This window comes from Pogoniulus pusillus, chromosome 1 (genome assembly GCF_015220805.1).
Source record: "Pogoniulus pusillus isolate bPogPus1 chromosome 1, bPogPus1.pri, whole genome shotgun sequence".
NCBI classification, from domain to species: domain Eukaryota; kingdom Metazoa; phylum Chordata; class Aves; order Piciformes; family Lybiidae; genus Pogoniulus; species Pogoniulus pusillus.
Window position 1 is genome coordinate 36,633,425 of NC_087264.1, and position 23,946 is coordinate 36,657,370.

At 35.3% G+C, this 23,946-nt stretch overlaps 1 protein-coding gene across 4 annotated transcripts in view; it reads right to left on the reverse strand.

The window, feature by feature from the left end:
• The window catches only part of STRN3 (striatin 3), a 60,829-nt gene that overhangs the window by 31,107 nt on the left and 5,776 nt on the right, over positions 1-23,946 (reverse strand). For all 4 annotated transcript variants that reach the window (XM_064148394.1, XM_064148385.1, XM_064148403.1 and 1 more), the window contains exons 2-7: positions 9,063-9,166; positions 4,316-4,389; positions 2,759-2,840; positions 2,287-2,466; positions 1,737-1,869; positions 25-166 (exon numbers count right to left, since the gene is read on the reverse strand). In XM_064148394.1, the coding sequence (XP_064004464.1) occupies positions 25-166; positions 1,737-1,869; positions 2,287-2,466; positions 2,759-2,840; positions 4,316-4,389; positions 9,063-9,166 (715 nt within the window). The remainder of the gene's footprint in view (positions 1-24; positions 167-1,736; positions 1,870-2,286; positions 2,467-2,758; positions 2,841-4,315; positions 4,390-9,062; positions 9,167-23,946) is intronic.

Sequence of the window (23,946 nt, forward strand, 5' to 3'; positions counted from 1 at the left end):
TGAATGTTTTTGTTAGCATCTTACCCCACTCTGTTCCATCTCCTGAACTTCGAGCTTCTCCAGCTCCCTCACCATCTTCAGCTGTCACTAAAAAATCAAATTCCTTCAAAGCTTCTTCAGTATCAGGGTCATCTGTAAGGTCAGCAGCTAAACCTTCATTACCAATCTGCAAGCAGATAAATATTTTCTGAATTTGAGTCACGTACAGAGGTACAAATAACTAGGCTAGAAATTATACAGGTTACTCTGAATACTTGGCTGCAAGGGAAAACACTTTTCAACATGAAATGCAGAAAAGGACACTTAGATATAGTCAGACCCAGAGCTGCTTACAAAAAAGCAAGAGTGGTACAGCCTAGCAATCATTAAAAGTGAAAAGAACACTGGCACTAGGTTTAGCAATAACACCAATCACACATATCCCAGTCTTCGCTTCTTATTTAAAAGGTAACAGTTGGGATATTGCACTGGTTTTCTTGCACTATCAACAGCTTTCCAGAGAAGATTTATAAACCAACTGTGCTATTTACTAGTCCAGAAGTCTTTACTGCTTCCTGCCTCCCATTTCTGTTTCAGTGTCAGCATAAGCCTGGAAAATCAGATGTTTTCAGCAAAATGTCTTTCTACTAGTCTATCACACCTTCACCTTAACAAAAGGGGAAAAAACCTCCCTACCAAGGCATAAGTGAAAGGCTTGCCTTCGTTCTGCAGGTGAAGAAAACTACCACCTATTTCAATGACTTGTATGCTACAGCAGAGACAATTTTTACAAAAATAACTAAAAATGATCCTTCCACTTTCTCTGAAAATCAGGCTTCATCAAGAGCTAAAAAAAAGCATGTCTTCATACATGCCTGGAGATTTACGTATTAGATAGTATTTTTATAAGACTATCTACTTGCCTTTGAACAAGAAAATGATTCAACTGATTGCTTCATTAATATATTTACAAGAAGTGTAAGTTAATACCAAAGGTATGGTGGAAAACCCTTCTGACAAGTCAAGTTGGGGTAATAAGACTTGCACCAAGCCAGCCTAAGACTGCTAGCTATTTAACAAAATTCACATGGCTGGAGGGGTAATGCTACAGATCACCAAGCATGAAGTAATAGAATTGTCTGTACAACTTTCATGACAAACCTCTAGGCAAAGAAACTCCATTGACAGGGAGACCCTTCAGCACCGAAGAAAGAAACAAAGAATGACAGGTAATAGAGTCTATCTACCCTACCTTGGAAGCTCCTTACACAATGGAAAACATTATAATGACAGGTCTCTGCTATGTTTTAAACATATACAGTAAAAAGTTGCATAAACGAAAAAATGAAACATGTATTTGACATGGAATTGATTTTTCTGACACTAAAAATTTAGTTTCTTCTACGGAATGATCCCTACCTTCTCCAAAATTCAGGAAGGATGCACGTTTCATTGTGCTAAATTTGCCTCTTAAAAAGCAACTCAAATATGTGAAGAAACCAAGACGGCCAAACTAATTACCTTCCAGCAAACAGGATGGCTGGTTGGATTTCATTTTTAAAGGTAATATAGTGATGACACCATGACGTTTCCCAGCAACATACCTCTGTACAATCCATTCAGATAATGAAATAACAACAATCAACATTGCAACATTACACATTCAGAATCCACTGGGGGAAAAAAAAACCAACTTTCTTTTTAAAGAGCGATTTCAGATACGTATTAAAAAACTAGTAACAATTACAATATCTTACTTTGTGTTTCTTATTTATCCGGTGCTTTTCTTTTCCTTCTGCTATGTCTTCTATCATATCACTCTCTTCTTCTTCATCACTATCATCTGCATTTTCCAAGAAGTTAAATGTTTCAAGAACATCACCAGAATTCCTACATAAATAAAAACATTAACAGAAAATCGTTTTCATTTCAAGAGATTTTAGAAGATTATATTAAATGCAATTTTTACTTAAGAGCTTGAGAAATAGCAAAGCAACAATAAAAGGTTGTATGAAGCTGCTACAGCTCCTATTTATAAAGGCTCGCTCAACAGAATCCTTCCTTAAAATAACAATTCCAAAGTGGTTATGTGACATAAATACAACTGCAATGCATTCCTGTGTATGTGTGTAATATGCATATATGTAATAAGATACATCTGTTACTACATATAATCAGTTTTGGTTGTGTACATAATAATATGTAGTCATCTCCCCTCTGAATGCCTGTGAAGTTCAATGTGAACTCACAGCACGTATCAATGACAAAGGATAATATATTTTACACAGTTCTCATCTGTTCACTTACCTTTTGATTTCCTGTCCCTTTTGTTTTGATGAAGGGGATTCACCCCCATTGAGGATCTGTTCTAAGTTCTTTGTCTCTACCGAACCATTTGGTTCTGAATTGGAGAGCCCAAGCAAAGACCTTACCCGCTGGGAGCGTACATCCAATATCGTATCTGTGTAACCTACTTCCTGAAGATACCTGCATGCATTAAGAGGAGAAAGAAACAGGAAAGCATGTTTGAGGAAAAAGGAAATAAATTAATATTGACTATTAAAAATTCATGTCACTAGTATATAATTTATGAAAAAGTAAGTGTTGTTGCTATTCACCTCATACAGAAAACTGAACTCTAGACTCCTTAAAGCTCAAGAATGCAAAGTCCAGTATTTGCCCAGCACTACTTCTCTATTTCATACAGTTAAGCATAAATGCAGCTCCTCATACTGCAGAGAAAAGTTTGAAGATACTAATATTCAACAATGTTACTTACTGTCTCAGTAACTGTCTGCCTTGCTTCCAGGTCAATTGGCTATTTTGAGGTACTGCAGGAACCTCCATATCTTTGGTTTCTTCTGAAAGACACAGTATCACAGCTGAGTAGAGGGATTTGTTTGGGGCTTTTTTGTTTGCTTGCTTTGTTGTTGTTGGGGTGGTTTTTTTTATGTTTTTGGGGTGTTTGTGGTTTGTTTGCTTTCAAAGATCAATTTCTTTTTTTACAAGACACCAGTGAAACTAAAAGCAAATCTTTAATAAAAGCTTTACATCAGATGACATCTTATGCAGTGTGTTTTGGTTTTCCCAATGCTTTGCTAAGGCATCCAGTAATTTAACAGAACAAAACAAAAACAAACAAACAACCATGACCTCTTAACATGCAGAAAAGGAACTGTAAAAAACATTTAACTTGTACAAAGAAGAAAACATTGCCCTGATCAGCTGAAGTGTTAATGCTAAAGAAACACAGTAGATCTCTTTCACTAAGCAGAGATGCTTAGAAAGCAACATGAAAACATCAGTCAAAATAAGAACACCACTGACATATCAGCATTTGAAGAATATAAACTTGTCAAGCTTAACAAATTCCATCAGACTTTATTAACAATTAAAATTGTTAATTCTCCCACTACCACTTCTACTGTGGGAGAATCTATAACGCATGGTACAAACTATTATATTTTAAAATCTACCTTAGTGCAGCTTTTAAACATAAGAAAAATCTCATCAAGCAAGAAATATGAATTGTGCTCTCTTGTTTTAACTGAGTATAAAAGGACCAAAATGTGGCACTTCTAAAGCAGGGGAAAATAAACAAGAAAATGGGGTAATGTGGATAAAAGTCTGTAGACCCCAATTTTAAGACATGTTACACAAAGGCCAACAGTGAGATGTCTCAAAGACTGACATTTCAAGAGAAGCCACATGCAATTTTGCTTATTAAATGGTTCAGCATTATGAAAAACGTTTCTTCTGTCTGCAATACTATGAAGAGCAAAACCATCATGATTAACTGTCTATCTATGCAACAAAATCAGATGCAATCCATAGCACCAATAAGGATAGTCCATTCTTTCCTTTTAGGAGTTTTTAATCTTAATTTCAGACAAAACCAGGAACTTAATGGCATTTTTTCCAGGCCAGTTTAGTAATAACTTCCCCCCTCATTCCTTAAAACCTAGCATCTTATAACAGCACTAAAATCCAAACGTATTTATGTTTACTATGCACTTTCCTTCTGGATGGACAGCACAACAGCAAAAATAAATTAGATTCTTCAGGGAAAAGGTAGTACAGGAAAAACAACAGCTAGATAGGAAACGGTTTACCATTATTTAAAGCCTTCTTGGATATTCAGAGCTCTTTTATAAAGGTCATTTAATTTTGATTAATATTTACTGAATACTACACTTTTCCTAAACATCTTCTCTATAATACACAGGTGGAGAGACTGCAAGCTGCAATAAGGTAACAGAGCAGATCTAGAACAGTGTATGAACAAATTATACTTATCCAGGTTATTTTATATATACATATGTAAAAAAATAATTACCTGATTCAAAAGTTGGCATTTTCAAGTCCCCTTGGTTCAGTTCTGTGCCATATTTTAATTTATGATACTTTGCTCTGAAAAATGATGCAGATGTTTAACAAACTGGCATACGATGCTTTTATCAACTCAAAATGCTCTACTATTCTCATTTAAAACAACCATACCAACACAACGCAATTTATCACAACAGTTTTATTTGGATAATTACTGTACCATACAATTATTTCTGGACTTTCAAGAACACAGTTTTGAGACAGATCGTCAAACAACTTATAGATAAGAATTTAGTATGTTCTGCAAGACTCTGGATTTTCTCATACGCCAGATAGTAAGAGAACCTTTCGAAAACCAGAAGGTTGAACGACTGAGCAGAGATTATTTTTTCAGTTGTGGTACTGTCATAGTTAATTGAAGTACAATGAATGAACCTCCTACTTAGGATTGCTCCCTATTTGCCACCTTGATCTTCTGCTTCATTTGCATCCTATCTCTGCTTATGGTAGAGTTCCTTCCCTCGGAAGGACTCCTCATCACATGTATTCTCTTACAGATTTTCTCATTCTCTCTGACAAGAGATTTAGCTTCCAATTCCTGCTCAGACTATGTATGCAAACATGGTCTCCTTCCCATCTCCTGATCTCTGCTTCTCTATATTAAAAAAAAAAAAAAAAGAAAAATCAGTCTATTTCCATGCATGTGCCCCCCAAATCTTACCTTCTACCGAAGCTGCTAATCAAAATGCCTTCAGCTTCCCTTACCTCCAAGAATATCACATGAACTACCTACACCTATATGCTGGAATTGACTAACTTCATCCCACACATTTCACAATTTATCTTTTGCCTCATAGAGCCTTTGCAAACATACTCAAAATCTCAGGGAAAAGAATCCTAGACTTTCTGCAGTGGAGCCAAGGTGAAATCCCTCTGTAAAAATATTAAATAAGCCTCTAGAAAATACAATTATCCCTATAACTCTAAACTAAACAATGGAGGAAAATTTTAAGAATAATTGTACCATATCTAGCTCCTATCCACTTTAAATACTTCTTCACATTTGAAACATCAAGAAAAAATACACAATGGAAGATGTGCTGGACAAAACAACATATTTTCTCAAATGGTTGAACCACTGTTTTAAGTTTCTTAAAGCTTACATTATTTGATGGTATTGTAGACTTGCTTCTAAAATGCATAAGTTTCTCTTTAAACTGAAATTAGGAACAGTCTCATTAACAAATTGTCAGTAGATGGCACTATTGACCTTTTACAGTTTGAAAAAACCTACATTTCATAGCTACCAGACTCCAAGTGAAAAGCTGCAGGGCTCCCAAAGACTGGCTATTTGGGTGACTTTTAATGTGACTGTCAAATAACTACAAAAAATAGTCAATTTGGGAATATCTTCACATTTCATCCATGTAAGAAAGTACAAGTAAGGTATAAGGATGAAGTAGTAGAAATGTCTACCCTATGTATTCTCTTTAAACTGAGACACAAAGCTTTATTCCACCAAGCTTTCCAGATAAAGTGTAGACATGATTTATATGCCTTACAAAATACAGTATATTTAGTGTTAAAAATACAATGAAACAAAAACAATAAAGAAATCGTGACATTTAACTGAGCTTATGAAATGGTTTTGCTCCAAGTGAAGCCAATGAAGCACTGTAAATGAACAGTCAATCTACATTTGTTCACTATAGTTCAATGCTCATGTGGCAAACACTATTTAGGAGCATTTGCTCATTTTGGAGCTAAAATTTCAAAGTATTCATTGAAATTCTGCTTTAACTGTTTGTTAAAAAAGATAATTATGTATCTAATATTATACCAATGACCAGCCAGGACAAATATGCCAAATATTGCTGCATGTAATGAGATTGGTTGTGTTCCACACCATACCTTATTCTCAGCTACAGTTTTAGAGTAAGAAATTAATGTTCTTAAATTCCAAAAGCTACGTATTTGCACATGTCTTGCAACCTGTATTGTCACATAAACAAGGGTCATTATTCCATAGCTTAAAAAGCTACAGCACTGGCTACAAGTCACTGATGTTACTCTCCCACACTACACAGTAACTGAATTCTGCAAGAAGCATCTTTATAATCCTTCAAGTATTGACTTGCTATTCTTCAAAGGCTAGGTTTCCAAGAGTGAAAAAAAATAAGAACAGGAGAAACAATGCCCTAAGTTGATTTAAATGCTTGCTGCTATTTAACTGTTGAATCCTACCACTCTGTTGCCAAGGAAATAAGCCAGCTCCACTTCAAATTCCATGAAGTCAGAAACATAAGCACCATTTTACAATCTCAGAAAGCCTTATTCATTTAAACACAGCATTCTGCCAACGAAGCTTTGAGTACACAAGTCTGGTTCAGTCTGCAAAGCACCATATAGGAATATACACTATCTGCAAATAAAAAATTCCATACGCTTAAACAACATTCTATTCTTCTAGAGCAGTATCACACCTGTTGCATACACACTTAAATACCAGAGATATCACACTGTTCTGTTTCTGCTACTGCATTGTATTTAATGTTGCACAATGTCCCACTCCACTCCCTTATTCTGAAAAAACAAGACTCCCTATAATCTGCTCTTTCACTGCATTAAACTTTTTCACAGCATCAGAAAGTTTGCAACAAGAGGAGGAGAAGAGGTTGGGACAAAAATCTAGTGCAACACTGAAAACTGCTATAGATAATTTCCATATCTGAAATTCTCAGAATTTCTGTTGCTTGGAGGCTGGTTTCTTCTCATTAGTTTTAATTCCTCACTCTGAGGAGCAATGGCAAGAAAAAGACGACACCCATTACCCTAAACCTTTCATTTGGTGCAACAATCAAACTAACACGATGTCTTCCCTAGATGACGCACTGACAAGTCAGCACCTGCTTACTTTCCTTACTCAGTCCATCACAGTTTTACAAATCAATGCCCTCATGCTACTGGACATTTACAGGCAAAAAAAAAAAATATCCAAGAAAGCCTCCTCTTTGCCTCCTACAAATTCACCAATCAACCCCCAGAGTTTTCAGCAATCTTCATGAGGATTCTGTCTGGATCTTAAGCAAAGATTTTTCTCTTGAGAAGTATGCAGTGCAGGCTTGTATTCACTATCCACAAGAACTAAAGCAAACTGTATATTTCTACTGTTCTTCTTCTGTTGTACATGTTTACAAGTTTTATGCTCATCATAGGAATTTCAGAATTTCATGGGAAGTCAAACTATAAGAGAAGCTATATTTCAGGAGAAAGCAGGAATGGGGTTTCACCAGTGCCATTCATCCTCAAATTCTGCATTCTGTTGTATGTCTTCACCCTCCAGCTGTAATTAACTGGCAAAAAGTAGGCAATCCTCACAGCCTTATGGTGTGCACTTGCTGAAGATGTTTATGCAGTACAAAGTTTATTACTGCAAAAATAAGCAAACTCTTTAACTTCAGAAAGTTACTTACACCCAGGACACTTTAGTCTGCCACTTTGATTTTTAAAGGAAGAATACACATACCCTAACAGATAAGAGTTTTTTCATCTGCTTTGAATCCAGACTTTCACATGACATGACGTAACAATGCAACTTTCAGTTTTATACCGGTTGGAAACTATGAGTTACTCTCTATTTCAAAGACAGGGTTGAAAGAAGGGGGATAAAAAAAAGATTCTTTCTGCTCAATACTTCACAAAAAACATACGGATCTGCCAACATGACTATGAACTGTTTACTGAAACATCTTTCTACTGGACACTTTGTGCAGAGGTATGTAGCCATCCTTGCCAAAGCAGCATTTTTTAACATGAGACTGGCTAATCAAAGCTATTTCTGTACTAGTCACTGGTTATACTAATTCATAATGAAAAGATCTATTTAGGCATACTGACTCTTGGAGAACTAAACTTTAAAATGACCAGGTGAAGTCTCACTACACCTTGCTATAAAATCTGAAGTTTACTCTGGCAGGAATGTTCTCTTCAGATCAAAATAAACAAATAAAGGCTACCTACTGAAGTACTTACTGTACTAACAGCTACTTTAAATGCAAGATAAAATTAAATACAAGACTTGAGTTTGCTACTGAAAACATAGGCACATGACAAAGTTATTTTTCTAGCATTTAAGCACAACTAACTGCCATTTTTTTGGTCAAATTAAATAGCCAGGCAAAGTAGGTTTGAAGGACATGAGTGAGCATTGGACTGAACACAATTTTTATTTTTAAAGCATTATTGTTACAGAACATGAACCTACTCAGACTAGAAACTATGGCATGTACCACAAAAAATGCAATACTTCAAAATGCAGCACTAACTTTCAAAGGATTATATCCTGTCAAAAGACAGTTCTCACCATGCAATACAAATAAAACAGCTGTAGAGAATCAAAAGCACAACAGATTTCTTCCTTTCAAGTTTAATACCTCTGGAAAGCAAATAATAAAGTATAAAGGGTTTTGAAATGTTTCTTCTCACTTAGTATACCACTACTCTACCACGGAAAAAGGAAATCGTCCAATTTGAATTTTGTGTTTAAGATAAAAGTCCAAACAATTTGAATATTATAAAAACTTTCTACAGCTGACAAAGCTTATCAGAAAACAGCAGGAAGATGGCCAACCATATAGTTCACATAAAGTAACATAAAATCCTTTAGTAAAAATAGTTTGCATAACATGGTGAAACTCCTTTTGGTCTGTAAAGCCTTTAAGGTCAGATAAAAGAGGAAGAATTTGTATACCCACCTTTCTTGTTTTAATGCATATTCTAACATTTTTATTCTTCTCACTAAGTCTTTCTTCAAATTTTCTTGACCCTTCCTTTCCCCTTGTAAAAACGCAATCCGAGCCTGAAAACACAAAAGAAAGAGATTACGGATTTTTTTTTTCTCTGTTCTGTTCCAAAACCAGAACTTTTCTTCCATCTCGCAAGGGAGAGGGAGAAAAGAAAAAGCATCATACCCCACCCAAAATAAAAGTAAACCAAACCACAAAAAAACCCCAAACAAACAAAAAACCCACCCAAAATGTTTTGCAGTAATCACTTCATTCATCAACGACAATAAAAAAATCTCCCCTACAGACCAAATATAATTTTCTGTTCATAATTATTAGGGGCTTCACTTTGAAATAAAGGTGCTGAAGTTTGCACAATAACTCTAAAAGAGGACACAATTAGTAATCATTAAATATTCTAATATAGGTACACATTTTTTTCCTTCTGACATTGTGGCCGTTTGAGCTAGATTTCTAGCTCAGACATAAAACATTGTAGGGACAGGCCATAAAATGGCAACAATGGATAAGTTAATATAATTTCATTGGAGCATCATGAGCTTTATGTCTGGAAGCACAGCCTGTACTTTTCCCTTGCAGTTTCTGGTAGCCTGCTGCTGTCTTTCCTGCCACTATTTCAGATGCTGCTGCTTTTGCTGCTGCTTGACCCCTTCCCCATTTCCCTTATGGTTAGTATATTTTTTGTAGTAGTTTATTCTTATTGTACTGTTATATTTAAACTATAAGAAATACAGTTTCATTTTTCCTGACTTTCTAAAAATCTGTGTTGTAGTGAGTTTACTCTATCAGGGGAGGGATCCACCCTAACCCAGGACAGGCATGAATTCTCTTACACATTTTCTTCCAAATCTAAAGTCATATTAGAATAGGTACAACATATTTTAAAGCAATTTACTTTTTCATGTCACTATACTGAAGAGACTAAGAAATGGTTACATGAATTGAAACAGAATTCTCAGATCCGTTATACAGAAAACAACTGTATCTTATGGCTTCATTTTACTTAGTACTGAAGACAGCTGAAGCTTGTAACATGAAGGGAGAACTGGTTTTAGTGTGCTGCTTTATATAGAAAAAAAATGCCTTTTTCTTAAGTGTCAATTGCATTACCCATGTAAAGCACAAAGAAGCAATAACACTTATTATATGCCTGATAACCAAGTAGACAGCAACAAATTCAGTAGAAAACACAAGCTCTCAACTAGTGCAAAAGGTCTGGTAGAAAACTCTCCAGTACTTGAAAAATAAAAAGGTAGTATGTTTAAGTAAAAGTAGTCTCTTCACAGCAAAGCATGAAGAGACTACTTATAACCTGTTTTTTGCAAGCCATAATCCTAGAGAAGAAAAGAGACTTGCAAATATAAATACAACATTTAAACAGTTAACCACATTATCGGATTGGCCATCATTACAGGAAACCACAAACTCCTTTGTCCTTATTACAGCTTCAAAATTGACTGAAGTCATTGGGTAATTAATTAAAGACAAGACTCAATACAAAATTTTCTTGGGAGGTGGGTTAAAAAAAGTAGGGGAGTAAAACTGAGACGACATTGCTGTACAGTGCTTAAGATCCATAACACAATTTCATTATAAAAGAAGGCACAATGAAAAAAAAAATCAACCCAAGGCTATAGTTGGCACCTAATCTATCCTTGAACATGTTTTAAAGGGAGTGGTTGTATATTTTCATTACTCTCAACATTTAGCATCTGAAACAGTCTGACCAAGAGAACATCATTCTTCTCCTAAGACTAAGCAATGCTACCATATAAAAAGTCACACATCAACACCGATTTTAGCCCCTCTGGCCTTACACTCAATGATAAACCAAGTTAAAATGTGGTCTTTCACCTTGCATTAGCCACCTACTTATTCAATTAAAATCTAAAATCCTAGTGAGAACAAGGCAGGAGTATTTCAGTTAAAATCTGTCTTGAAAGCATTGTCAATTAACCATGCCACTTGGTGAGAAAGAGTAACACAGTAAACAGTGCATGTTAATACAGAATAAAGAAACAAGCACAGTTGTGATGACTGTATGGATATTTTTACACAAAAAAGATAGCTGATTCTGAATCTTGGTCTCTATTTTAAATACTGAGCTCCCACTGGAAAGGCATGAAAGGAGCTGAGCAAGGCCAACAACAAACCTTCACATATGTTATTTAGGCCTGAAAAATACTACAAAACCAACTGTAACAGAGTAGAATATTAAGAGACTTCTGGAGAAAATGACAGTTATACATAATTGTCTCTCCTCTAGTATCTAAAAAAATTTCACAAGCCAAATTTGTTAACTCAGTTTTCACCAGTTGAGCTTAAGAAGCTAAGTAATAAACAGTTACACATAATACTAGGTATTGCCTAGATTTCATAGTTTTCAACTAGAGAGGTTAATAAGCTAAGTGACCTTAAGAATCAGTGTACTAGAGAAGTAATGTTATAAAACAAAATCCCAAAGCCTACCCTATAGAAAAATGTTTTAAAAGCAGCTTTTACAAACAACAGTAATTACAGCAATGTTCACAAGGTTCAAAAGGATGAACAGAAAAGTTGCCACACAAGAATATACTTTCTAACTGCATTTTTGACAACAGTAGCAAACTTTTATTATCACTTTTTGTAACAGTTTGTATAAGCATTTAAGTGATTGGAGGTAAATTTTTTCTTCTCTATTGTTACTGTCGCATGGCTGAAGTGTAACAGAACCTACCTATGCAGAAGTTAAGATCTTGAGGTGAAAAACATGGGTAATCTATTTATATACAGTCACCATCCTCAATACAAAGCCGAGAGCATTGCAGATCTGCTTTGTAATTTACATTAATCAACTTGCTTACCTAAATCTTGACATAAAAGGTGCCAAAACGACCACTTGACACATGCAATGACTATAAGCCCCAGAATTAACATACAATTTTCTAATGTCTACTACTTTGAAAAGCAGTAAATCTCAAGTTCAATAAAAACACGAAGTAAAACACATCAGATAACCTCAGAGTTCTTGTATTAACTTAGGCTCCACAGACAAAGATAACAGCTTTTATAATGCTCTGTACATAATATAACCTCCTTAATCCTCAGATAGTCCTTTCCTTTGAAACAATTCTTGGGAGAGACAGATGATTTACAATTATATTGATAATTAACGATGTATTGGCACTAAAATCGAGAAACAAAAAGGCACAGAACAATATGGTACTCACCTTTCCTCCCAGTTACAATGGAATTCCTTCCATTGTCTTAAATCATTTGGTAAGTTCCCAGGCTGAAACGAAGAGGAGCAATCCTCCTCCTCATATTCCTGTTGCTTCTACTGTGCTGACTTAGCTGCTTCTGCTAACACGCATTAGGTCTACCGAGGAAATCAGTCTACTTATTTTTCACTCAGTCACAAATTACATCACTTCCCTGATCTTACTCTATATAGGCATGACAGCACTTAAACTAGCAGGAGAGATGCAAACAGGATATTGAAGTAACTGCTCCTTTCAGTCTAAACTGACCACAATATGTAACCTGCATGTCTAGGGTACACAATTTGCAAAACACAAGAGTAGAGACAAAAAAATTCAAACACAAGCCAAATGGTAACTCTTGCAAATTACAAATTCAATATATACATTTTAAGAGGGAGAAAATATGTTCTTTTACAGAACCTCTAAAACACTGGTTGTTCTGAAAGCAAAAATATGGCCTCTCACGGCTAAAAACAAAAAAACCCGATGAGCTCATTTGGCTTTGTACAGATTCTGCTAGAGTATTTTTCCCTCCCAGACAGAACTATGCTTCAGATGAGTTCAACCAGGAGCCTCTTTTTTCAGGGTACATTCTTCCTTTTTTATCATCTTGTTCATTTTCATATTTAAAGTACTTTCATCGATCTCTGAGATCCACTCTTTCCTCAAAGCTAAGTGGCACTTAATACTTCTCAACTCCATTTACACCTCGGCCCTCACACGTAACTAAAAGTACCACACCATACACTTAGCTAGTTTTATTATGAAAGTGAATTCAGGGAGCTCCTGTCAAGAGTGACAGATACTTTGTATTTGTGCAAGGATGCATGAAGTTACGCCTGAAACTATGTAAGATAGAACACAAGAATAAAAGGAATTACTGAACAGTTACTTGAATAGTATGGATTCCATGGGGAAAAAAAAAGACAACACACCAAACAAACAAACAAAAAGCCACCACAAACAAAAAGCAAACACACTTTCTCAGAGGTTAAATAACCACAGAATGCACATATAGGAGACAAAAATTCTAACATATAATACTCTACACTCTGTAATCTTCCCATTGTTTCAGTGCCACACTGCATTGTAGACATATATGTAATACATTTTGTAGATGGAAAGGCGTTTGTCATTCAAGTACAAAGTCTGTTCGTGTGCTAGCTAACCAGGCAAGTCTTTCACCCAACAAACTGAGATCAACGAAGAAACTGAAGTTTTCCTTCAGTGTTAGGAATAAGTACATCACTGATTGCATTGACACTCCACATCCCTGGCACACAATTATACTGCTTGAATAAAGTCTAACAGAAGATTTAAAGTTGTACACTAGAAAACTACTCCATAGTTTCAAATTCTTACAAATACTACACCTCACAAAGATAATTAAAAAAGAAAAAATGGGGTTTGGGAAGAGAAGGGAGGATTTCCCCCTCCTTTTTAAGGAAGCTGTAAAGATTCTAAAACTTAATTATTGCTCTACATTTCAGAGCACTACCCACAATAGCAGCAGCAACAGCATCACCTTTTATTGCCTCAACTGCACAGAAAAATCTTACTTAAAACAATCCTTATGATGATCAAATATAATTCTCTTAGCCATTCAGAACAAAAGGGGGATGTTATTAGAGCACTTCTGGCAGGTAAGATTGCATATGGAACCTAAAGATTATATTATAAACACAGACAGAATTTCTAGTCTTATTAATAAATCCTGACATGTAGTATTTGAAATATTCATTTAACTAAAACATAGCAAGACATGTAAATAGGAAAAAACAGCACAAAATCTGAATGGTAACACATTTAAGACTGATAAAAGGACTTACCTTATATTGCTGAACCACTAACACTCTCCTATATAACTCAGACAACCAAATTTTATTAGATTTAGCAACACAAGAACACGCTTTATGCATGAGCTTACTTCCTTTCCATTTCAGCTGAAACACTTTGAAAAAAATCAACCATATGCAAAGCAATACCAGCTGCAACACCTGTGTTTTGCTCTTCTGAAGTTCATTCTGAAGGAAAGAAAAGCCTGCGAATTTTTGAAAGAAGTGCAATACACCAAAGCAGCTTGAGCCTACATACCCAATGCATACATGCAGTGTATGCATATCCTACTAGGGCATGTCACAGAGCTCAAACAATATTAAGATTTTTTTTTTAATTGGCTTTATCACAAGATTATTATCACACAAAGTGACTAACTAATCTTCATTTTTAGATATTTACTGTACTGAAGTAGGACACTGTGCTAAATGCTAAATTAATACTGAAGAGGCAGAAGATTTAACTCATAACACTAATTTAAGAGTGAATATAGGAGTGTGACTACTAATGTTCTAGTTCTCATTCCCAAAAGGGAAGTTGAATGTAAGAGAAGCCCTCTTCTTCACTTTTCAAAAGTCTGAAACTGCATCTCATTGACAACAACTAAATCACCACCTACATAACAGCAGGAAGCATTTATAAAGTTTTAGTGTATCCTTACAGACTTGATCATGTCTACATATTTATTACAATTAATCCTTAAACGGCTAACTCAGAACTAAAAGAAGATATCTTAACTACTTTATGTTTGGGGTTTTTTTAAAAGCTTTTTTTTTTTAATTAAGTCTCAAGCAAGATTCTCTCTAATAAGCTGCACAGTGAGATGGGTGCCACCAGTTGTATCAGGATGACACATGTTTCAAAGATATCTCACTTTTAAAGATTCTGGAGAAGCAAAAAATAATTTGAAGACCTGAACTAAAGACATCAGCTCTTGTGTGTTAACAGAAAACCTTTTATTTCATACAGTAATTCTAGGTTAAGGACATAGAAAATTTATTTCAAAAAGTAATACTAATGTAGATTTGAACAACATTATCTTTATTGTCAGTTAAATAACAGGTCAGTAACTACTGCACTTGAAGTTGCAATGATACTAGGAAGCTGTTGCCTGAAGGCTCTCTGTATCACACATCTATTCAATTTGAGCTGATGTTAATTTTCTGCTCAACTGGAACTTTTCTTCAAAGCCTCATCTGACGACTTTCTGATTGCTTTTCAAAAGCAACCCCTAACCACTTCAGAAGTGACATCCTTGAACAACTGTCCCACAAGAGTGGTAAATACCAGAAACCCACCTAGTTTTAAGGCAATCTAGCAGGTTCGTGACACAATGGACAGATACAAGAGGATTACTCATCCAGAAATCCCCTTTAATCCAGCAATGTGTACGGAAAAGAATAGGCTTGCAAAACTTTCTCCTTCCCGAGATCTGTCCTTCCTCTTTTCCACTACAACTGTATCATCTCCAGTCATTCAGACTCTAAATTTAGCTTATTTTCACTACAGGGCCAAGTACTGTCAAGTTTCATCAGCTTCTCTGAACAACTTACAGAAAATCCTTCCCTCCATTACTTCCTCTTTCACGCTAGGGTGAAACTTCTAAGCCATAGCTTGAACTCAGTATCAGATTGCTTTCATTCTGTCACTATTCCTTGCTAGACATTTTTTGAATAGTTTTTTTTCCCCTTGTGCTAATGTTTATAGACACTCTCCTAACCAATATGGTATTTAGGAATTCTAGAGTTACAAAACTCATACAATTCATGTATGCCTTTTTAAAGACTAACACTCTAAATTTTATGGTCTGAAAACTAAGTAAACCAGCTGTCCATAGACTTCTATCCAGTACAGAAGCCAGCAGTAAAGGGGGAAAAAAAAGTCAGTAATGACCACAAACAAGTTCAACAAAAAATCGAAGGCACAAAACCCAATGGATTCAAACTCTTACAAATGCATTCTCCTCAAAGACTAAAATGTACACGTCTAAGAATCCGAAACTAAATAATACACTTACAAGTATAAGTGCCTCACAAGTGTATTATTCTCTGACTAGTCTTGCACTCAAGTGTTCTCTGTGCAACAATAAACTTCTGAAATTTTGTTTTGGTTAAGAACTTAGAAAATATTAAGCACAGCTTAATTCATAAGCAAGCTGTTCTTTCCTAATTCAGCCCCAAAGCCATTTCTTCAGAAAAGTGATTTCCTGCCTAGGAATTTTTAGAGCTGTCTTCTTCCTGGAAGAAGATTCTATTCTATAAGACTGAATTATTACATTAACTTCAGGAAAAATGAAATAAACCTGATCATTTTCATCAATAGACTGTAAGAGAAATCCTAAAACGCTCAATGCCAGTGCCAGAATATCAGCCACTGCCCCTATATGCCAGTTCTCTTACTCCCCACACAATTCTGACAGCTCTTGCAGGTATTTTATTTCAGCATCACTGAAGACTCTTCAACTAGCAAATCTGCATTTTCCTTTGACTTCACAATGAACCAATGAAGAACATCAGCAACCAAAGCAGACCCAAGATGCAGAAAATTTTACCTGAAAGCTGTTAAATAACTGTAATTATTTGTTTAATCCATTGACAGTTAAGAGAAACACCTGGAGGTACCAGAACACCTCCAAGTTATTCTATCTTCACCGATATGAATACACTTCTGAAAAATTCCAATCTTTCCATTCAAACATCAAATTGAATGCCATCAGTTAATTAAACAGGAAAGTAAAACCTAAGGAACAAAATAATTTGTTACTATTTATAAACACTTACTGTTCGACACTTACTATTCCTTTAGATTGAATATCTATGCAACAAGTCTGAACACAAGCTGACAAGACTCCAAGGCAGTCATGTTTCTAACACAAATTTCAGAAAGCTTTGCAAACAAAGTTCTTTTTACAATTTGGACTGTTTGAAAACACAAGTATCCTTTCTCAAGAAACTAAGTACTTCCTAAAGACAAAGCCACAAAAACCCCCAACCTAATAATCCTACATCTATTTTCTTGACTACTTACTATGGGGCTTTAATTTGTTTTACATCAGTTTCTCCAATAAGTATTAGTATCTGTATGCCTTTTACAAGGAAAAAATAAGTTCATATAGTTGGCAAAAAAGTTTATATATCAGCATATGGTCATTTTCAATAGGTGTACAGAAAATCGCAAGAGTCCACATCAGGCAGTTCACTCTGCCAATACAGATTGGCCAATGCTGAAATTCAACACAAACTACAGCCTACATTCATCACCAGTCAGTGATTCATTAATCAAACCACACAGCAGATCTCTGCCACAATATATTTGCAACAGGACAAACATCAAAGTTAGCTTTTGTTAATGTTCAAAATAGACTGCTGCTTTAAGTCCCCCAAATTTCTTCATCACTGAATTAGCAGAGATTGAAAGCATCAATCTAAACAAATCTGTTTCCTTAACATGTCTTCCATGGACCTAGCACTTTCACTGTCTCAAGAGGTTTTATAAACTTACACAATCTCTCACAAAATCTTGGGAACAGAGGGCCCGAGAAATGTCCTGTGATTTTACAGATTCAGTGCTACACTCTCTTAGCCACATAGCACAGGAAAAAAAATCCCAGTATTTTAAATAAAATTAAAATAAATTCATATCAGACCACCATTTCTTAAGAGACAGATGAAGTTTTAAATTTTTTAATCAATCAATTCACTGTACTTTTTAAGTGTCTGTTCAAAAAAAGTACAACTCACAATACAACTGCAACACCAATGCCAGAAGCTGGACTCTACCCAAAAATAGCAACTACCAAACTGAGTGTGCCATCTTTCAATTAAAAAGACTGTATATTGTCTCTCCTGTGTAATATTCGTGTTTTGGGAGACTGTACATTATTCCAGTAAAAAATGCTTAAAGGAAGCAAAGTTTGTGAGCAGTACCTTCTCTTTGGACAAACTAATGTTTGTGGACAAGCCAAAGTTCACTCACCAGGTTCAACAGGAAAAAGCAAAATACACTGTAAGCATAAATTAGATTGTGTTTTAACCACTTAAGAAACACTCTTGACCACCACAGTACAATGATTTTGGAAGCATTTAGCATTACCAGAGATAAAAGTTTATCCATGAAATAATCTATGTAAAGAAATAGAAAAAGGATCCCTAGAAAATTTTTTCACTCCACTGTGAAGTCTCAGAAGTATTTTTAAGCTCAGATCCAAACTCTCACATATATTTAACCATACCACAACATCAGAGATTCTAAATAAACTTTTCAACATGTCAGTATTTTTTCTATATATTACTGAAACACAGATATGACAGCATTATAGACATGTAGCAATTGGCACACAATGCTATGTAATAGTTATAACTTTCAGCACAAACTGATTGCAAAACAGACTAAAGTGTAAATGCAACCAGAGCAACTATAGGAGACCTTCTTAAAGAAAGGCCAGGATTATTTTGCAATTGGGATTCTCAGAACTTAGACTGCAAAAATTCTTGTCCATTCTGTTCGATTTCTTATACTTCTCATAATTCAAGAGCAGCTTCTAGCCCCAGACAGATAAATTGAACTGAACAAAAAACAAAAATTCACTAAACTACTGTACTTCAATACTGGCTACCAGTAATCTGATTAGGTGTCTATTTCAGTTTATAAAGAAAAATATCATTGCCTTCCTAAGCAGAAACTAGCTATGTTTAGTATATCCAATAGTTACAGTGTAAACAGCACTGGCTTAATTTCCACTGAAGACAGCCATTCAACACCGGGAATATTCAAGATTAATTTACAGGACTCTCATGATCAAATTCCTGCTTACTACTGCAGTTTTCTCTGTAACTGGATTACAAAACACAAAGCCAAAGAAGTGATACTGAAAACAAGCACACTATGCCTTTGTGTGACTGTATGTGCTTATATTCATACACATATCCTACTGGAATTTAACTTGGAGGATATGCTTTTACTATCCAAAACAGGCAATAGATGTAATTTTTATTTTCAAACATATAATTAAGAGATTCATGTGACTCATAAACCAAGGTGCTGGAGACTTCATTTTACATAAAACCAGGGCAGTCAACAGAAAACACATCTATAATTCCCTTTTCCAAGAGGAAGAGTCTTCAAGCTTCTTTAGTAAGATAACTGGAGTAGGGGAAGCTCAGAAAGAATGTTTTCAAACTAACAACGACATAACTGAAACTGATTTAAAGGACAAGAACATCAATTAAAGCAGGCTGATATATAGATAGACCAGATTTAATTCAGCTACCTTTGTACTGAATCAAATGTTTGACATAGAATTTTGAAAAACAAACAAAACCCCAACATGATGAAACAAAGAAAAACATACAAAGAACATAAAAACTTAGCAGTAGATTACACTAGAGTAATACATGGCTTATTTTGAATTAATTTATACTTCTTGTGTGTCTTCATGTAGAAAGTTTTTTTTTTCATTGCATATAAATTATTTCAGTGTGGTTTATACTTGTTGCCCAATTATTTCTTTGGCTATACTACAAAAAGCTGAAACAAAAAAATCCACCAAATCAAAACAGAAGACCCAAAACAAGCAACTAACCAACTGTACACATGTATCTGTCACATTACTTACACCCCCTCATTGGGACAATGTTTGTTTTTTAAGGTGAAAATCCAGTCTGCTGTGTCATACCTCTTAAACTAAGCAGTTTTCAACTTTAAATTAAAAAGTAGCTGGATACATCTAAAGCCCGGGAAGCCACCTATTAAGGCTATCTCTTATATTTTTCTGATTAGCCCACAAGACTGAATTCTAAAGCCATCGCTCTTTAAGATGTTTTTTCCAGACATCAAATTGTGTTTTATGTCAAATTGTCACCATTCTTTTCAAAATTACTATTAGAGATGTTATATTGCTATGTTGACCTTGGTAGTCTGCACAGATCACAAGACAGAGAAAATCACTTCCCTATTTCTATATTTATAGCTCCCACTTAAAAAGCCACAGATCATTCAGGGGGTTTATGAATTTCTTCTAGCAAGAAACCCACAGCAATGCTGGAGGAAAGCAACTCCGCAAGTTTGTTTCAGCCTAAGTCCTTCCCGGGATGCAGTTTTTCATTCTGTCACTATCATCTATGTTTTCTACATTTCTCCTAAATGCATGAACCTTGCAAGTTACATCTTCTAGAAACAAAAAAAAGTTACATGTCTCAATTCATGTGCTGCTTTAGGGCTGCCAGCCACCCAAGACTGGGAAGCAGAATAAAATAATGATGTTATAATATCCTGGGATAACCAGGTCCATCCCTTGTGACTATATCTTTTTGGAGGACTTTGTCATCTTATTAAAGGCACCTGGGCCCCAAAACCATCACAGCCCATTTCTATCAAAAGAGATTTGTGTACAGACTTTTAAAACAGCTGGGCATTTTTTCAAACATATGTAGACTAGGAAAAAATAAACAATAGTTCCAAGAGGTCACTACTACAAACAGTAAGACTAATTATATACCAGTGGTAACACCAAAACACAGTATTCAAATTCAGTTAAGATTAAAAATATCTTTACTGTCAACACCAATCTACTGGTGCATTATTCTATTAAGATGAAATTGCATTGTTAGGTTATACAGCTAATAATCTAGTGCCTCTGTTACAGCTTCATTAAAAGCTTAACATTGAACAGAACCAATAACATTAAGTTCATTGACTTCATTATTACCAGTAGCTGTAGTACAGGAGCACAGAGAAGAGAGTGAAGTTGCACACTTCTGTAGTGTGGCAGGCCTTTCACTACAGAGCGAAAAGGGAAGGAACAATCACATCACAGCAAACATCTTCAAGAATATACGTTTCCTTTTCCAAACCCAGGAACATCTATTTATTATTTAGGAATACAGAAGGGGAAAGTGTAATCTATGTCAGGCTGCAAGCACTGACCTGAAGTGACTGAGAGTGTTCTAGTGATGAACACTCATGTCAACGTTCATGAGCTGCAGGTCAGTAGCACACACTACCAAGGAAGAGAGGTAAGAATGCAAAAACTACTAAAGCATTACGACTAGAAATAATAAGTCTTTTATATACACACAAAAGAGGAGAGTATTACATAGCTTTGAGAGCTTTACATCCTGACATCACGGAATACAATAGAGTTCACAGAAATAAAAGTTACGAAAACCAAAAGAGTAAGACAGTTAAAATACAAGTATAAAAGTGTCTTAAGGGAGGCATCACAGGAAGTGGACAAGGAATAGTTACTTTCCACATCCCAAATGCTAATTTAGCCTCCTGGCTCAGAATAATGCCAGCACCCTCTAATTTATACCACTTTATCACAGTTAAAATAGCCAGTGCTCCTGTATTCTACAAACTCAACTGCACAAATCTTGCTGAAGCTACGGAACAGCATGAGATTTGTAAACACATTTACATATTCCCCTGAACACTTCTGAAAGTTCTGTCTGTCCAAGCAGATCTTTTCCTTTCCCAGCATCTCAGAGTATATTCTAGGATTCTGTTCCTGCACCTCAGCGTCCAGGAGCTAACGCACCTCACCCTCAAAGAAAGCAAACAACTCTAGTTTCACAACTCTTGAATTGCCAAGTGTTTTTATTACAGAAGTTAAAATTCACCTGGCTTGTTACTACTTCTTATTCTCTAATATACTGTAATATCTGAGATACAAGCTGTCTGCTAGTAAACTTCACATCAAGCAAAAGATAGTATTTACTTAGAAAACTATGTTGAGATTAAAATTTATTTACATAAACAAACTGCAGTTATGAGTTACAATATTAGAATCAAACATTCTCCAGCTTTCTATAGTGGACATGAATATAAAGTCAAGCAGGATTTTTGCTTGAGGAGATTTTTGTTTTGTTTGGGTTGGTTCTTTTGTTGGTTTGGGGTTTTTTTTGCCTTTTCTGTGTGTGTGTTTTGTTGGTTTTGCTTGTTTGCTTGCTTGTTTTTAAAGGAGTATTATAGGAACACAAACCTCAAATCTGGTAGCAGTTAAGGAGTAACCATATTTTGGGTGAAGAGGTGAACAATGGAACAAACTTTACAGCAAGAGAATTAACAACAACAACAACAACAAAGAACTTCAAGCATCTAGAATTTCTGTTCATTCCCTATTTCACAATCACTTTGACCAGCATTCAGAGAAGCAGATTTTTTCAAATGTGACAAACAATACATGCAGGGTTTTTCAACGAAAATACATACATAAACATGCACAATATATTCCAAAAGGCTTGTCACACACTTCATCTCTCAGTAATGTTACATGGAATTTATTCTGAACCCGTAAAAACATAATTTTGCCCTTAATTACTAACAACAGGTTACCTTTAATGATCCATTTCTATAAAAATCCCGCAGTGGCACAAAAAACCCACCCCTACAGACTACTTGAACATATGGTGTAGGTTTAGGACTGGTACTAAGAACAACCAACTTCATAATTAGCTCTTAATATCTGCTGAAGTTGCACAGGTGAAGGCAGAAGATACCATTAAACTCAATGTCCTGCTGAGCTGTTGCTTAGGATAACTCAAGAACAATCTGAGTGACAAAACAAACACAGCTCCTGCAGGTCATACATTTGTCCTGAAGATTTGCTGTATCAGTGGAGGATCCAACACTTTCAATTAGGAAAAAGAGATTATCATTTGCTCCTAACTTTTAAATGACAAAAGGAAAACAAATTACTATACCACAGATACTTCACTCCCCAGCAAAAATTATCCAAAGTGAGTTTTCAAAAAGAGTCTCTGAAAGAAAACCTCCCCAAAGTAAGTGCTAGAAAACAACAGCACTGCTTTCAAGTAAGAGTGACTATTCCAAGTAATAATCGATGAAATGATGTATTTATTACACACTAAATATGCTTGTAATCCAAGTGTTGATAGAAGGAAGTTATTTAGGAATGGTATTCAATTAAAAAAATTACAGAATTAGTAATCCATATCTTCCTATACATAAACCTCATCACTATCCAAATACTTCCTATGAATTTCTACATGCAACTCTCTTGTCAAGAAGCCTATGAGGAAGGAAGGATTTACCCACAGACACAGAACAGACTTTCAGCCTTCAGTAAACAGGCACCTAAACTTCTACCAGAGGCTATCTGCCTGTAACAGTTGACTAAATAGCTTATGGAAAGCCACAGTTGGGAAACCCTTGATTATGTCTAATTGTCCTCTAACCAAAATAGACCAAACTCTCAATTCCGTCCTTTATATTGCAAAAGGAACTTAACACAACAAAACTTGCAGCTGTTTTTAGCTTAGAAAGATGCAGAAATCCAGAAACTTCTGTGTTCTAATCTTCTAAACACAGGCTATTTTATGCTGGAAAAAAAGTCTCATTATGAAACAAATGCACTAAGTGCTGAAATATTTTATGTGAATAAACAGTTATTTTTACAAAGAGATACTTCTGCACCCCTGGTACAGCAATCTCCTTAACAGCTCACATGCAGAAAAGTTAGCAGTTTCAGGTGCACAGGTTACCCATGCACCTCATGGTATTAACAGTTATCATAAATAAGAATGTTGATCAACCTTTTATAAAAATTGACTAATTCTATTTTTAGTCATTGTTGATCAAGAGTCCTTTGAGTTTTTTGTAGTTTAGTTTCATAACAAACGCTGAGACACACCTGTAAGACCCAACAAAACAGCAGTTTATCAACCATGCCTGTTTTCCAACTTCTACCACCTAAAATGCCATCAATAAGCAATGCATGTGGTTAAAATACATTG